Genomic DNA, 15,063 nt, shown 5'->3' on the forward strand with positions numbered 1-15,063 from the left:
CTTCCTGGCATATTGGGACGGGATGACATTCTGTCAAGAGCCCCCAAATTCCAGATCCGTAATTAAAATGACTCTGAGCTTCCAGCGTCCGTGAGATCCAGGAGATTTGTGAGGAAACGGTATGGATTTGGGACTTGCAGGAGTTTGTAACGGCACAGATCCGACCTCGACTTTCCACTCTCTTCCCCATCCGCCTCAAGGAACCGTGGAGGACCGGGAATCCAGGGGTTAAAGTCGGCCCAGGAGCATCCCGGGGACGAACGGCTAGGAGCCTTGGCCCGAGACTCAGTCTCTCCCCTCCTCTCATTGGCCCGCGCTCTTAGGGTTTCTCCTGTTCCTTCTTCGCCATTGGTCGGGGGCTGGCTTTTTTTCCCCCCCTCAGTCTTTCTCTTCCTCCCCCCTCCCTCTCCCTCGCCCCTCGGACTGGAGCGCACGGCCTGCCCCCAGCTCCTCGGGAAGGGAGGAATTTAGAAAAAAAGTTTCCCAGAAGTTTGGATCAGAGGAAGGACGGGAAGACCTAGAGAGGAAGAGGGAGAGAGGGAGGAGAGAAAGGGAGAGGGAGGAGAGAGAGAGAATTAAAAAAAAGATGAAGTCCAGTCTGCACAGCCTGTGAGCGCCTGCCCTGGTGGGTGGGAAGCAGGACTCGGGCGCTCATGCAGCGAGCGGGTGGCGCTCGGGGCGCTCGTTCCTAGCGGTTGGGACAGCTAGGGGCGTCGGTCCGAGCAGAGGGCGGGGGAGGGCGCAGGGGGAGGGTGCCGAGGACCCGCGGAGCCAACGCCTCAGTCTCGGCCTCCTAGCCGCCGCCTCTCCCGGGCCCTGCCCGGCGGGCTCTCGGAGCGTGAGGGCTCGGGCTGCTCCCTCTGTCGCGGGGGCGAGCGGAGGCCGGGGTGCGGGCGGCTAAGATGAGTGAAAGGAGAAGATCTGCAGTCGCCCTGAGCTCGCGAGCACATGCCTTCTCTGTTGAAGCCCTGATCGGCTCAAATAAAAAGCGGAAACTGCGAGACTGGGAGGAGAAGGGGCTGGACCTGTCCATGGAGGCGCTGAGCCCCGCGGGCCCACTCGGAGACACGGAGGACGCGGCCGCACACGGCCTGGAGCCTCACCCGGGTGAGTGCGTAGGGCCAGACCGCGCGAGACGGGCGGAGAGGTTCGCCGGGCGGCTAGCCGGCGCCGGCAGGGAGAGTGGCGAGGAGGGAGGCCCCAGCCGTGACGCTGTCTTGCTCCAACCGGGGTTTCTTTTTCTTCGCGCAAATGCCTTGAGCCTTCCGCACATTCGCCGGAACCAATTTGGGGGAATTGGCCCGAGCCTTGCATTTTCGTCGCCAACCTTAAGCAAGGAGGCCTACGTGCTCGCATCCCCTTCTCTTTCTGGGAGCAGAGTGCTGTGTTTACGGTGCCGTTGAGGGGGCTGCAGGCCCCTGGGGTTACGAGCGGCGCGGATCTAAGGTGACGCGGCGGGAGCGGAGAGGAGCTGGGAGAGAGGCTTCTGAGAGCCCCGAGGACTGGCTCGGAGTTCTCGGTCCGACACCCCTGTGGGAATTGCCCTATTTGTCACATTTAGCCTTCAATCTCGGTCCTGTCCCTTACCCCACGAACTTTTCTGGGACTCAAGATTGTTGTGCTTCTCCTACTCCCGGTGACGAGGGAGCATAATTATATTTATACTTCGTTGGCATTTGTGGAAAGAGAAATGGATGTTGGCCCCCGTTACCCTGCTTCCTGGGCCACTCTTTAGGGCCCACATCTCTGCGTATTTGGGGGAGCGGTGCAGGAACGTGCGTCTTGGATCTCTGCTCATTTTACGCACACAATGCATGAAACACCGGGCGGATGTCGATGTCAGTATTTTAACAGAACTCTCGGACCAGGGGGGAAACAACTTAATGTTTTGTATTAAGTGCCAAGATTTCAACTGTGCAAAACAGCCCAGGGGAACAGCTGTTGTCGGAAGAAATTTGCCCGCGCGCGCACTACACACACTACACACACACACACACACACACACACACACTCCGCTTGGCTTAGCGCGTCAGAAACTTTCCAGCACTTCTAAAACTATTCTGGAGGGGCTCCTGCTGACCAGCTGGGGCTGGGGAGTAGATCTGAGTCCGCCCGCCCGCAAGCCAGAGGAGGCGGCGGCCCGCAAAGGGTTGGGGGCGGCCGCAGGCTCAGGAGCTTGGGGGCTGGAAAGCTGGCCGACCCAAGGAGAGACAGCTGTCGCTTACATTTTCTCTTTCGGCAGTGACAGTTCAATTTCCATGCTCCTGAGGCTAATAATAACGCGATTAGCGGGTGACCTGCAGAGACAGAGTTTTATGAATTCTCCGTGTTCTTGCGGCCGGTTACGGTATTTGGGTTTAGTGCTGGGGAATTATTTTTATTAGTCGGTGAAAAGAAAATTAAAAGGAGATTTATTTCGTCCGCTCAAGCCTTTCCCTGTATTTGGATGCGGGTGCCTGTCCACGCGGACCCCTGTGTGGGCAATCCAGAAAGGAACGTGTGGCTAATGTGTGTTTCCCATCTCTGGCCAGACTGTTTCCTCACCGCACTTATTTCCTGTTAAAATCTCGTTTGGGCTTTCCACAGTTTAGTGAAGTTCTTTCAGGCCTTATGACAACTCACGATTGGGGAGGTTAGTTTATTTTTCCGACGCTGGAAAAGGCAAAAGTTTTTTTAACTGCGCATTGCAGACGCCCTGTCCTGTCCCCAGCTACCTTTCTCTATCGAGGGGGGCGACAGGTCATAGTGAGCCTGTCTAGGGACGGGTGTTCAGAAGGACCGACAGGCGGAATCATAATCAGAAACTCAGCTGGCAGGTTTTTATTTATTTCCGCCGTCCTCCTCAGTCAAAAATTAGGAGATTTGAAAAATGAGGTTTTGCGACAAGGAGAGACAAGTCCAGGGACTTGAACACGAGGACCGGGTGTCTAGAATGCTGTTTGCTCGCTCCCGCGGGAGGGTGTAGGAGGTGAGGACCTAACATAGAACTTTGTATAACAGAGGGTTCAGTTGACCAGTTCCCAATGCCTTTATCACTTTTTTTTAAAGAAAAAAGATGGGCGTTTGGATTAGAGAAAACGAAATATGTTTGTGGGGCAAAGGTCTGGGAGGAGGAAGAAGCTGGAAGCCGAGAGCACTCGCAGGCCTTCTGCGGAGCGGGGCTGCTTGCCGCTGGGCCCGCCCCGTCTTAGGCCGACGGGATCTCCCAGTTGGAGTCCCCGCAGTAGCCACGACTTTCTTACGAACTGGATGAACCGGATGTAGGATGAAAAAAGATCTTTCAGAAAAAGACCGCAGAGCGCGCGGGTGTGGAGACTCCGCCGTGTGTGGGGAGTAGAGGAGGCAGAGCTTCGGGCTGTGAGCCGGGAGGGTAGTGGAAGGCACGCTAGGGCTTGGGGTTCCCTGTAGGCCTTTCTTTCCGTCTCTAATACAGCGCCCTAGCAAACACAAAGGCAGGGCGACATTCAAAGTTGTGTGTATGGTAGTGGAGGTGGGAAAGGGGGGTGAAGGCGACTCCATTGTGCCCAGGGCCGTGTCTCTGCCCTGCTGAGCCTCACATTTATCTTTAAATTTTCTTCTCCTGATGGGAGAAGAAGGGGCTGGACTGCTGCTGGCTCCCCCCCCCCCCCCCAGGCCGATAAGAATTTAAGAACAGGAGAAAAAAAACCCATAACAAAAAAAAATTTTTGCGGGGCTGCGGAAGGATTAAACACACACACACACACACACACACACACACAGACACACACACACACACACACACACACACACACACACGGCACTCGCCTTAGAGCGGCTGCATTTATCATCTTCACCATCCCCTCTCTCAGACCGGTACTATCATTTTCAGGCCTCCCTCAAAATCCCAGGATCCTGGGACAACCCAAGGGACAGATTTTAATGTTTCACTTTTATTCAAAGACGTGGCCTTTTGCTTTTTCACAGCCCGTTTTTCTTTCGGCGTCCGGACAGAGCAGGCTTTAGTGGGCGCTGAGCGCCCGCAGCCTGGGGCGCCAACCTGCAGCAGCGGGGGACCAGCTCGGCCTGCGCGCTGTAGGCCCTCACACGTCAGAAGACACACAGTATGTATTTCAAAATTTCCCACCGACCCAGGTGGTCCCTGAAAACCCCCGAGGCCCTCTGGGCCTTGGAGAAGGGCCTGTGAAATACCCTCATTTTTACACCCAGGCCCGCGCTCCTTGTCTTCTGGAGAAGCCGCAGGGACTCAGCCTCTTGCAGGCTGGGGAGGATCTCAAAACCCGTCTCTGAAAAGCCTGGCTCTCGGGTCGGCTCGTCCCCGCCTCTCACACAGCAACAACGGAGGAAACTTTTGAGCCAGGATCGCCGGGAACAGCTGCTCTGGCTGCAGCATTGGAAGTATATTTCAGGCACGCGGCGGCGCCATCTGCGCTGGGACCGCAGCCCCGGCTCCACCCGCCTTCGCCAGGTCGGGTTTGGGCCTTTCCCGCCCAAATCCGCAGCCAGTGCGGCTGAGGCCCGATCTCCTGCGGAGAAAAGTAATCTAAACCTTCTGCGAAAGGATTTCCCCCTCCGGAGCTCGCGGACCTGAGCCTTGCAGCCCAGGCGCTCCGGAGGCCTAAGGAGGTGGCGACGCACGCAGGTGGGCACACGAAGCAGGCACACCGATGCCCCGAGAATAGATCTGCGCCCCGCACACAGGTGCACACATGTCAGGCTCTCGCAGTCTCCAGGCACCCGTCTGCGCAACCCTTAATGAAACGAGACGAGGAAAGCCCTCTCAGTCAGTGCTCCAGGGCACTTTTCTTCCTTCGAATTATCGAGATCAACTAATCACTCGAATTAATCTGCCAGTTTATGGCTTGTTTGCTCAGAATAGAACTCCAGAAGTTTAATCCTGACATCACCCCCTCAACCACCGCCCCCATAGGGAAACAGGGGGTTAAAACGAAGGAAGTGACTCCACTGATTTTTAAGTAATGGAAAAAAAAAGCGATGAGTTTGAAGCCAGTGAGGAGAATGTGCTTCTGCGAGGCAAGGACCAGCCACGGTGCAGGTCGGGGCTTGGACCGCAGTACAAGGGTATGTGGCGCGCTGGGCGAGACGCCCAAGGGTCTGCCTGGGGTAGGATCCGGTGCCGAGAACTCCGGTTCCTCGGTGGTGTGTGCGTCCCGGACTGGTGCAGGCTTCTAGGTGCCGGGACTGCGCCTGGCGAACGGGCCAAGTGTGGGGCCTACTGAACGTGCCCAAAGCTCCCTGCTGCCAGGTCAAAATGGCCTTACGCGGTGGCTATCTCTTTGATAAGTGACCTTGTGTCACTATTCTGAAAGGGAGTGAAGCGGTAGGCAAGATCTGAATTCGCTGTAGGCCAGTGAGGATGGTGGCTTGCTGGGGCAGGGCTGCCAAATGCCTTTTTCACGCACCACCCCCCGGACGGTAGCAAAATTAGACGACCCCTGGATGGACTGCACTGGGAGAGCGCACCCCTTGTCCCCCGCGCAGTGGGGAAGGTTATAGAGAAGTTCTGTGTATATAACTCCGGTCCTGGCGTGGTGGCAGGATAGAAGGCACTCAAAGAAAGAAATAATTCGAACCCATTCCATCCCAAAGATGGAGCAAACTGCTCGAGGGCAGTGGGGAGGACAGGGAACGGGGAAAACCCTGATGCTGAGTTTGGACTGTGATGGAAGGGAGGTGGAGTGGGCTGTGGTTTGCACCTCCGCATTTGGCTGCCCCCCCCCCCCGCTTTTCGCCCCACATCCCCGTCCCCCGGGATGCGGTTCAGAAACCCATGTGAAGCGAGTGGAAGGCGAAGGGGTAACAGGCAAGCGTGTGGAGGCAGGAGGAGGATGGATGGTCCTCTGGCTTCTTGGTTACGCCATGCAGGACAGTCCCTTGCCCTGCGCCTCGGCCACTTCTGCCCCTCAGAGACTGGTAGGAAGAACACAAACCTAATGGGCGGTGAAGGCTTTCCTGGACAGATCAGCTCACAGCCTAGGGGCGCAGAGATTCTGAATTCACATCTTGCACGCCCCACCCGACGCTCTTTCTCACTGAACACTTTATTTGGGTTCAGAGCTAGCCACTTTAGGTTTCCTGATTTTATAGGTAAAACTCCCAGAAAGAAAAGTTCACGAGGTGACGCTCATGCAGGGGGAAGTGGGAATTAAGTTTCTTACTGTGGCGCTCGGACTAAAATTCTTTTGACACATACCGGTTGCCTGATTCCTGTGTACTCTTCCCCCACCCTCCTCCAATTACTTCAAATGATATCCTGAGCATCTTTTAATTATTAAAGAAAATCAGTTTAAAATATTTAATGAATATACTGGCACGTGAGGAGGGAGCAAAAAATGGCATGAACCTGGGAGCCAAAACGGAAATGATTGGGTATTGGTGGTCTGTGTGCCCCCATTTATTTGTATGCTTTCCTTTGTGTGGACAAGAGTGTAATGGAAGCAAGTCCCTCATCATTAATCCTTCATATTGAGCCACAAGGAGGGAGGTATAAATACACTTTGGTTCAGCAGACCTAAACATTTTGTTCATCTGAGCCTCTCCAAGGGCAACACTAGTATTAAAGAGTGAAATATTCCAGATCTGTCACATTCTCTCTATTGCCAAAAATATAATATTAATAGGATGAGAGCACTTTTTTGAGATTCTGATTATGGACTCTACTGAAAGTTTATTTGTCACACCCAGGAGAAAAATGATTACTTCTTAAACCTGGAAGCTTGTTCTGTAGGTGACTGTAGATTAAAAAAAAAAAAAAAAAAAAGCAAGTCTGAACTGTGCAAATTCCACGGGGATAAAGAGCAGATTGGCATTTCACTTTCCTTTCTGGAAATGCAGAAAGCTATCCAGTGATTATTCTTGGGGGTGTAGCTGGATAATTGCTTTCTTACTCCCAAAAGACAAAGTAGTCAAGCAAGGGAAGAATATTTAAGTGGTTTTCTAGTTTTAACCTTTTGGGATATTTTTCCACAGAGAAAAGCAGGGAGCTGGTAAAATGTGGAATTTGTCCCCCTCCTTTCTCCCATCCATGTGGTTTATTTTTGCTTTGCCTTTGGTTTCTAGTGCACTTTGAATTTTATATGTTCATGACTGAGATACTCAGGGGTCTGCAATGGGAAGAGCAATTAGCAAACTTTTAAATTAGGGTCTGTTTACACTTCTTTGGGCAAGGATAATCATTATTTAATTTAAGTGAGGCCCTTGCTCTAAGTGTCAGGGTGGAAAATGAGACTCAGTAGGGAGGACCGGAGGTGAAGTGGGAAGAGGTGGGGAATTAAAGCAACTGGTGACGACAAATCAACATTTATTCCATGCCATTAATGGCTTCACTTTGAGGCAGGGCAGGACATTTTGCTGACTACAAACTGATGATGAACATTTGATACCAGAAGTGAAAACAGGCCTTTAAATCGCTACTTACTTGTATTTTTATCTGCTAATGTCTAGTTTTGACCTTTATACAAAATAAGTATTATACAGGGTATTAGTATATACACAAGTGTATATGTTTATACACAAATTTATGTGTGAACACCAAGTTCTGAATGGGACACAGATAAAATTCAGAGAAAAGAAGCTGCTATTGGGAGAGGGACAGTTTAACAATTTGGGAACACCTAAAATTTCAGGGGGCGGCAGAAATTTTGTCATCTCTAGGTATCTTTTGACAATTCAAGAGAATCCCAGACTTGAGACTTCTAGTTATTGGCGTTTTTACTTAACTCTTAATTGATGGTTTTGACTAAAGCCTTTGAGAAAACACCAGAAAATGAGATTGTGCAGCTATAATTTAAAAGACCAGGGAGAGTGGAAATTTTTCTAACTAAATTTGGCTTTTACTTTTGTGAATAATGCCATCTTCATTTTGGATGGATAGAATGCCACCTTGTATTCTGAAGAGTGATTTCATGTCCTTCCATGCAGAGAGTTTAACAGAACCATTAAGAGAAATCTGGATGATGATGATGATGATGATGATGATGATGATGATGATGATGATGATGATGATGATGATGATGATAGAAATAATGAGAGAAATGTGATTTGGGGAAAATAATCTAAAAATACAGGGAATATATTCAACATCTTCTCCCTGTTTGTCCTCTTGTATTTTCTACAATATAGTTGCCGAGGCTCAAATGAGCTATTTCCAAATTGCCACACACTTTAGAGGACTAAAACAACAATAAAACACCAACCCATAATTTTGGATTACACAAGTAATATACTAATGTAGCCTTCTTTTAAAAACCAGTGTTACAGTAACAGTAGAGTTCCCTTGATAAGGATCACTGAACGTCGTTATTGCATACATAGCCGGGATCCTTAGTTTTAGCGCCTAGTTGTCGACGGGATAAACCGAAATTCTGATTCCCAGCACCACCACCCCCAGCCGCCCACCCCTCGCCTTCCCTTTACCGTCCCACAGCACAGAATGCGATGTCAAAGCCCCAGACAGGGGCTCGGTAAGCAGTTGGACCCCCTTTCTTTCCCCTCCCCCTCACTTCCCCTCACCCCGACATCCTGTTCTCCTCCAACCTCCTACACACACGTTGAAAACTCAAATCCCTCCCCCACCACCCCCAAAACATTTCAGATGACGTTTCACCGAGGAAGGAACTGGGATCGCATCTCTTACGTGAAACCATCCCTGGGAAAACAGGGCCGCTCGGGCGACTTTCAGGAGTCGGCGAAGTGGGCCGCGGCCGCGTCTGCCCGCCCTCCGGCCTCGCCCGGGTCTGGGCGGCCTCGCGGGGCGGCAGCGGCGCCCGGGCCTCGATGCGCGCGGCCCCCGTTGCTGCTCCCGCGCTCGGGGCTCCGCCCGGGCCCGCCGATCTGCCGGGCCGCTCGGGCCCGGGGTTGCCGCGGAGTCTTTGACGCTGGGAACGGAACCCCGAGGGATGGTGCGTGACTTTCTCCGCTCTACGAGCATCCTGGAGAAGTGCGGGGACTACGGGGTAACCGGGGAGGCCTTGATGTAAGGTCCTCCTTCCCTCCTCCCCAAAAAATCAAGAGAAAAAACCCCCCAAACCAAGCAGGACCCTAGGATCTTACACCTCGCGCCCTGAGGGGAGTTAGAGCTTTTGCTTTCATCAGGCTGAACACGTTTTGGAGAAATCAAACTCAGTTCAAACATTAGCCGTTAGAAAGCAAGAATCCCTTGGCCTGAAGAATTTTTAATCCCTAACCATTTTCAAGCGGGTGATTCTCGGGTCAGTAAATATCATGGCCAGTCCGTTAAAAAGGAAAGTCATTTTGCCGGTTCCAGATGCAGATGATCCCCGGGTGCATAGAATTCCAAACCGCAGAGATGCCCCCCTCCCAGAAACCCGGCACTGCCCACCGAGACAAAGGGACAACAGACAATTGTTCTTCACGCTGTTCTTTGAGACTAAAAACAATGGGGAGTAATTCTTTTCTTTAAAAAAGGAAAGAAAAGAAACTGCCCAACTCTACAAAGTAGTTTGAGAAATGACTACATTCTGTAAGAAGCCTGCCAGGCTACCCTTCAAGAGCTCAGCATCAGTGGAGTGGGAAGCCTTGCCTCGCTGGAGGCATCCTTGTTCCAAAGCGTCCCTCACACCAAGCCCCAGGGCCCAGAGTGGTAACCTAGGGGTTAGCTGACTTGGGTGGTTCGCAGATTCCGTTCTTGCTTCTGAAAAATAATTCCTTTTCACAGTGGGGGTGGCAAGCATTTGGGCCAGTAATTGATTGTGAGTACAGCCTTGCTTTCCTCGAGTTTCCTTGGGTTTTTATTTCCTAATAATTTGATTTCTTTATTATTATTTTTTTTACAGCAAAGCTGGGGAGGGGCTATGCATAGTATAGGAGGGGAAAGTTTTGGTTAGAAAATTAATCGTGTATGCAAGCTTGCAGAGAAATACTGAATTGTAAAGCACTTCAGAAACCTTAATTACTTACATGGCTATCTGTGAGTTTCACTACACTGCAAAGCTTTCAGTACAGGCCCTCATATTCTAGATTATACCCATGTATTAAGGTAGGGGGAAGGCTAGACTAGCTTAAATTAAACCTTGATTCTAGTGCTAACTTTGTCATTAATGCTGGAACCACGGATATTCGTTTCAAAGGCAGACGTATAAATGTTGAAAAAAAAAGTTTTAAAGTTGTCTCAACGTCACTGATGAGGCCTGATTTGTGAAATGTGAGAGAGGCTTAAATGACACCTGAGGCCCCTTTAGCTATAAAATTCTGTGATACCGTTAAAAAATTTTTTTCTCCTAATGCACCTTGACCATCACTTGACTCATCCCTGACTTTGTTGGAAGGAGGGAAGTTTTGCTGCAGTTGTAGAAAGTAACAGTAATAGCAACACAAAACCAAAAAAAAAAGGGGGGAAAAAAAGATTTTTATAGCTAGAATTAAGGGCTTCCATAAAGCTCTTGAAAAGTTTTTAGATTAATATCACATGTTCAGAAGTCCTGGATCAGTGATTTCTACTCCTTTGTGTTTGATGTAATCTATTGCTGCTTGTGTGAACGCCCAGGACCCTCTTGCCAAAAGAATTCTATGGCATTAGAGAATTTACAGGAAATATAAGTTATTTACACTTTGAACATTTTTTTTTGGTGCCATATCCAGAATTAGCTGTAAAAACTCTATGGATTTAAAAAATGAAGATTGAGGAAAAGCAATGTCATCACTGGTAAATTGAATTGGTGGACCACCCCCTTCCACCCCGGGAAAAATCAGTTGCCCCTCATTTCTATTTGAGCCTAATGGAAAGCACTGGTAACTATTTTCCATGTCTCGTCTGCTAAGCCGAGATCTTGATCTGGCAGAGATGTGAGAATGCTAAAAGGATGACTTAGTAACAGGCAAAACGCTTGTCAACAAGATAGATCAGAAGACAGCTTAGCATTCAAGACCTCTATTCATAGCTGCTGAACTTGAGGGCAGGGTCAGACAAAAAAACTGGGCCCAGGACGCACCTAGGAGGGTTTCTCATGTTTCTATCTTGTGGGACTTTATTTCCTTACAGACGTCTACAGCTGGGCTCCAAACTCCAGTGACAGCCACCCACCCTCAGTTGATGCCCCATTCTCTGCAGCCCCAGCCCCGGCACAGACTTCTGTCATCACGGGGCTTGTAGATTTACTGGTCATTGCCCTCACTGCTACCCTATAAACTGCTGTGGGGCATGGACATTGTCCCCAGAGCCTAGCATGAGGGCCCGACATAGAGCAAACACTAGTGAATAATAAAAATGTAATGATGATGATAACATGATGAGAACAAAGATAACATTTATTGAACACTATGTGCCAGCCATTGTGCTAAGTTGTATATATATATAGACACATATTCCAAATATGATCTATAACAATTATATATACATCACAAATAATATATAACAATTATATATATGTGTGTGTGTGTGTGTGTGTGATTTTCCAAAACACTAATGAGATAGTTCCTCTGCTTATCATTTCTATTTGTTACAATGAATGGATTACATAAGGTTTAAAAGCTCAAGTTCCTGGAGTCAGGCTGCATGCATCTGAGCAGTAGTTCCAACACTTGGTAGTTGCACGGCCTTGGGTGAGTTCCTTAATCTCTCTCAACCCTAGTTTTGGCATCTGTGAAATTGCAAGAAGAAATATATTCATCGAAAGGTGGTTTTGAGACATCTCTGCACTGCTGACCTCTTTAAATGGAGGTACAGAGTACTTTTGTTGGCAGAAAAAAATAGAGGTAAAGAAAAATAAAAAAAAAAAGAGGTGGTCACGAGGATTAAATGAGATCGTGCACATCTAGGAACGATGGATTTAGCACAGTGCCTGTTATTCCTGTCAATCGAATTATCTGATAGTGATTACTCACCTCGGTGACCAGTGTAAATAAGAGATTGTGGCCAATTGTCACCTCTGGCAGCCACCGCACCTCTCACCCAGTCTTTTGCTTGAAATGGGATGTTTGGAACTTCGAGTGGGATCTGCCTTTGGTGTATAAACTTACAGTTAGAAACAGAGTATTTTGAGTATGTGTGGTTTGATCAAGTCCCATTGAACTCTGAGAGCCATTGTTATTCGGAGTTCCCCTGAAGCAAAGAGCCAGCACCTGAATGGGCATCTGAGGGAGGGAGAGCCGGCTTCAGGGCTGGGGATCAGCCAGCTGGCATAAGGTAGGAAGAGGGGGTGGGCAGAGGGTGGGGCAGGGAGCCGCAGCGTTCCCAGCTCCTCAGGAACTCAGCTCTGGCCGAGGACAGAGGGGCCTTTCTGGATGCAGGAAAGTGGAATAACACGAACATGTTTCTCTTTGGTTAGTTTCTGGAGCCCAGAAATCCCCCAAAGTTCAGGTTTTATCATATAGGAAATAGAAAACGTTCATTTTCATAAGGCTTTGTTTGTGAAGCCTGTATTCTGATGGACCCCCAGGATTCCGGGCAAAATGAGCCAGTTGCACCAATTAGCTTGAGGCAGCACTGAAGGATTTGTAAGTGTTGCTTGGTCAAGTTAAAAGGAAAGAGAGAGTGAGTAAAGGGATGAAATGAAGGGAAAACCTGTAACTAAGCAAACTGTTGGGGAAGAAGAGACTGGGAAGTCTTTTTTCAGGGAACCAGCAGATGTTAGAACTCACATCTACCTGCACAGTTTTGCCCAATTTTCTTCCTTCCAGAAAGCAGAAGCCTGGGTTTGATCATTTACTTTCTTTTCTTTTTTTTTTAAGAAAATAGTTTTACCCTAGACTGTTTCTGTTGATTCCTGGCGGCAGAGGGAGAAGGTGCATTCCTAGGGGAAGGGGAACGGAGGTGGATGCCTCCCCAGGCCTTCCTCCTTCAAGGAGCCCGGGGCCCTTCACCAGCAGTGCTGGGGTCCTGCCCGACCATCCAGAGGCGGGAGCTGCTTTGCCCTGGCTGGGATTCCGTTCTCAGTCTTCAATGTAGACTCTCTGCTCCATATTTTGTCTTCAAGACCGATGTCAGCATGCTTCCAATCTTACAAGCATCATCTTATCTCAGCGTGCCTGCAGTGCTGACCGTAGAGCTTTCATGGCCGGAGGGGATGCCCTGTACCAGGCACTGTGCTGATGGTTTCCTTCATGTTCTCCCACTGCAGGCACCCAACAGTCCTCCAAGGGGAGGTCGTTGTTTCCCCACTGACAGATGAGGATACTGAGGCTCCAACAGATTAAATAACTTGTCCACACACACAGCTCCAGTTCACTTTAGGTGGCCTGGCCAGAAGTTTTCAACCCAGCTCCATGTGGCTCCAGAGTCAAGGTCTTAACCACTAGACTGTATTGCTCCCCACTGCAATGATTCTTCAGTGCTCTGGGGAGAACTCTGAACTTTTGTAGATGGAAATTGATGCTTGCTGTCTATGCTGTCTCCCTAAAGAGACTGGTAAATCACCCACGAGCGAGAGCTCATTTATAGTGTCTGGGTGTCTCTTCCTTTCCTTTTGTTACAGTCCCTCTGGTCCAAAGGTGCCTTCTTCATACCTGCTGGTAGAAGCCTCTGAGACAGGGTTGAGTTCTTAAGCCATAGTTTTTTGGGGGGGGGGGGGCAAATGCAGGCTTCCCAACGTGACTGGCTTTTCTTTGACTTTAATGCACGGAAATCTCAGTGTCTGCAATGCGGTGGATACGTATTGAATTTGATCTAAAACCTTCTCATCCTAAATCCCCTCATACAGTGAAATTCAGGGGAAACGTTAACTGCTCTGTTTTACCCATTCCCTTCTCCATTCATGACGGGATGGATGGAATCTTATTGATAATTGATTCAAAATGGAACAGCTTAGAAACATATCAGTTGCAGTGACGAGCAATTCGTGCATTTCTAAGTACTGTTGATTTTTTTTTTCAAACTCAGCAATCACAGCTGAAATCCCTTTGCCATGGATTGAATTTACAAAGGAGGAGATTCTGATTTCCACAGTGGCTTCCTTCTAATGCCCAAGGATTAGGAAACTGCCTTGAGGACCCACAGCAATACACTCGCTCTCAGAGTCGCGGCTTTAACTTTAACCTCTGAGTGAATGCTCTGATTCATTTATTTTGGAACAGCTCTATTTAGAGCAGCCTAGTTCAGTATGCGATCAGTTATTTGCAGAAATCTCGCATCCCGATAAACTCGTACACCCTCAACTCCTTCACTCTTCTGACACAATTTAAGTGGATGTGACCCCAGCAGTGAGTTTCAGGAGACTTAACAATGTGTTTCGAGGTTTTGTGATCGACCTGCTCACTGTCCTTCTGTCATCCTTTACTCCCTATACCCCACCTCCCCGTCCCCGAGTAACCTTCCTCTCTTAGGAGGTCTGATGCCTTCAACAGGGATTTGGAGAAAAACTACAATGCTCCCCACCCCTCCAAACCGATTTTGGTGTGTGAACTTCAGCATTAATCTGTTTCTTGGCTATTTAACTGTAAAGTCGATCATCTCCCTGTCTGTCTTGCACAGTGATAGAAGAGTGGCCTTTAGAAGCTAAAAAGAGAAAAATGTCAGGTCAGTCTCTGTTTTAAAGCTTGACTTTCTCCTGGTGCTCACCTCACTCTGTGCTGCGGTGATTGATGAGATTTGATATGCTCTTGCAGCAACAGGAGCTTATGAATCTCTGGGCCCCTTTTCTTCCCCAAGCAACCCACGTGGACCCAAACTCTTGAAACAGAGAGAAGAGGAATGCTGCAGTCTTGGGGGACCTACTGGGTCTCATCCATGAGATCTGTCCATTGAGAAAGGTAGATGCTGCAAGGTATGAAACCAGCCAGGCCTTGGCCATTTCAATTTTCCTTCAGTGTTTGGAGCACTGGTTGCCTGACCAGCCTTCATCCTGGGAATGTTAGATGCCATCTGGTGCAAATGTGCATTACCCAGATTAAACTGTGACATCACAGAGATTTAAGGCATCTCTGTGATATTCTGACTGGGTGGTAGGTACTGCAGGAGGCACTTCCTACAGACACAGGGCAATTTGACTGCTGTAGGCGTGAGCAGAGAGTAAACCAAGCCCTGGTGAGTGTGTGTGTGTGTGTGTGGTGGGGAGGGCTGGGGGGCGGCTGGTGGGGTGTTATGGAGAGCTGGGTGTAACTGTTCCCCAG

The 15,063-nt window shown here is 49.3% G+C and overlaps 1 protein-coding gene across 1 annotated transcript in view; it reads left to right on the forward strand.

Annotated features, from left to right (window-relative positions):
- Nucleotides 1-391: 391 nt before the first annotated feature.
- Nucleotides 392-15,063, forward strand: part of TBX15 (T-box transcription factor 15) — a 103,899-nt gene continuing 89,227 nt past the window's right edge. The window contains exon 1 of the mRNA XM_006184287.3: nucleotides 392-1,107. Within this exon, the coding sequence (XP_006184349.1) occupies nucleotides 903-1,107 (205 nt within the window). The 5' untranslated portion in view covers nucleotides 392-902. The remainder of the gene's footprint in view (nucleotides 1,108-15,063) is intronic.

Source organism: Camelus ferus, chromosome 9 (genome assembly GCF_009834535.1).
Source record: "Camelus ferus isolate YT-003-E chromosome 9, BCGSAC_Cfer_1.0, whole genome shotgun sequence".
In the NCBI taxonomy this organism is placed as follows: domain Eukaryota; kingdom Metazoa; phylum Chordata; class Mammalia; order Artiodactyla; family Camelidae; genus Camelus; species Camelus ferus.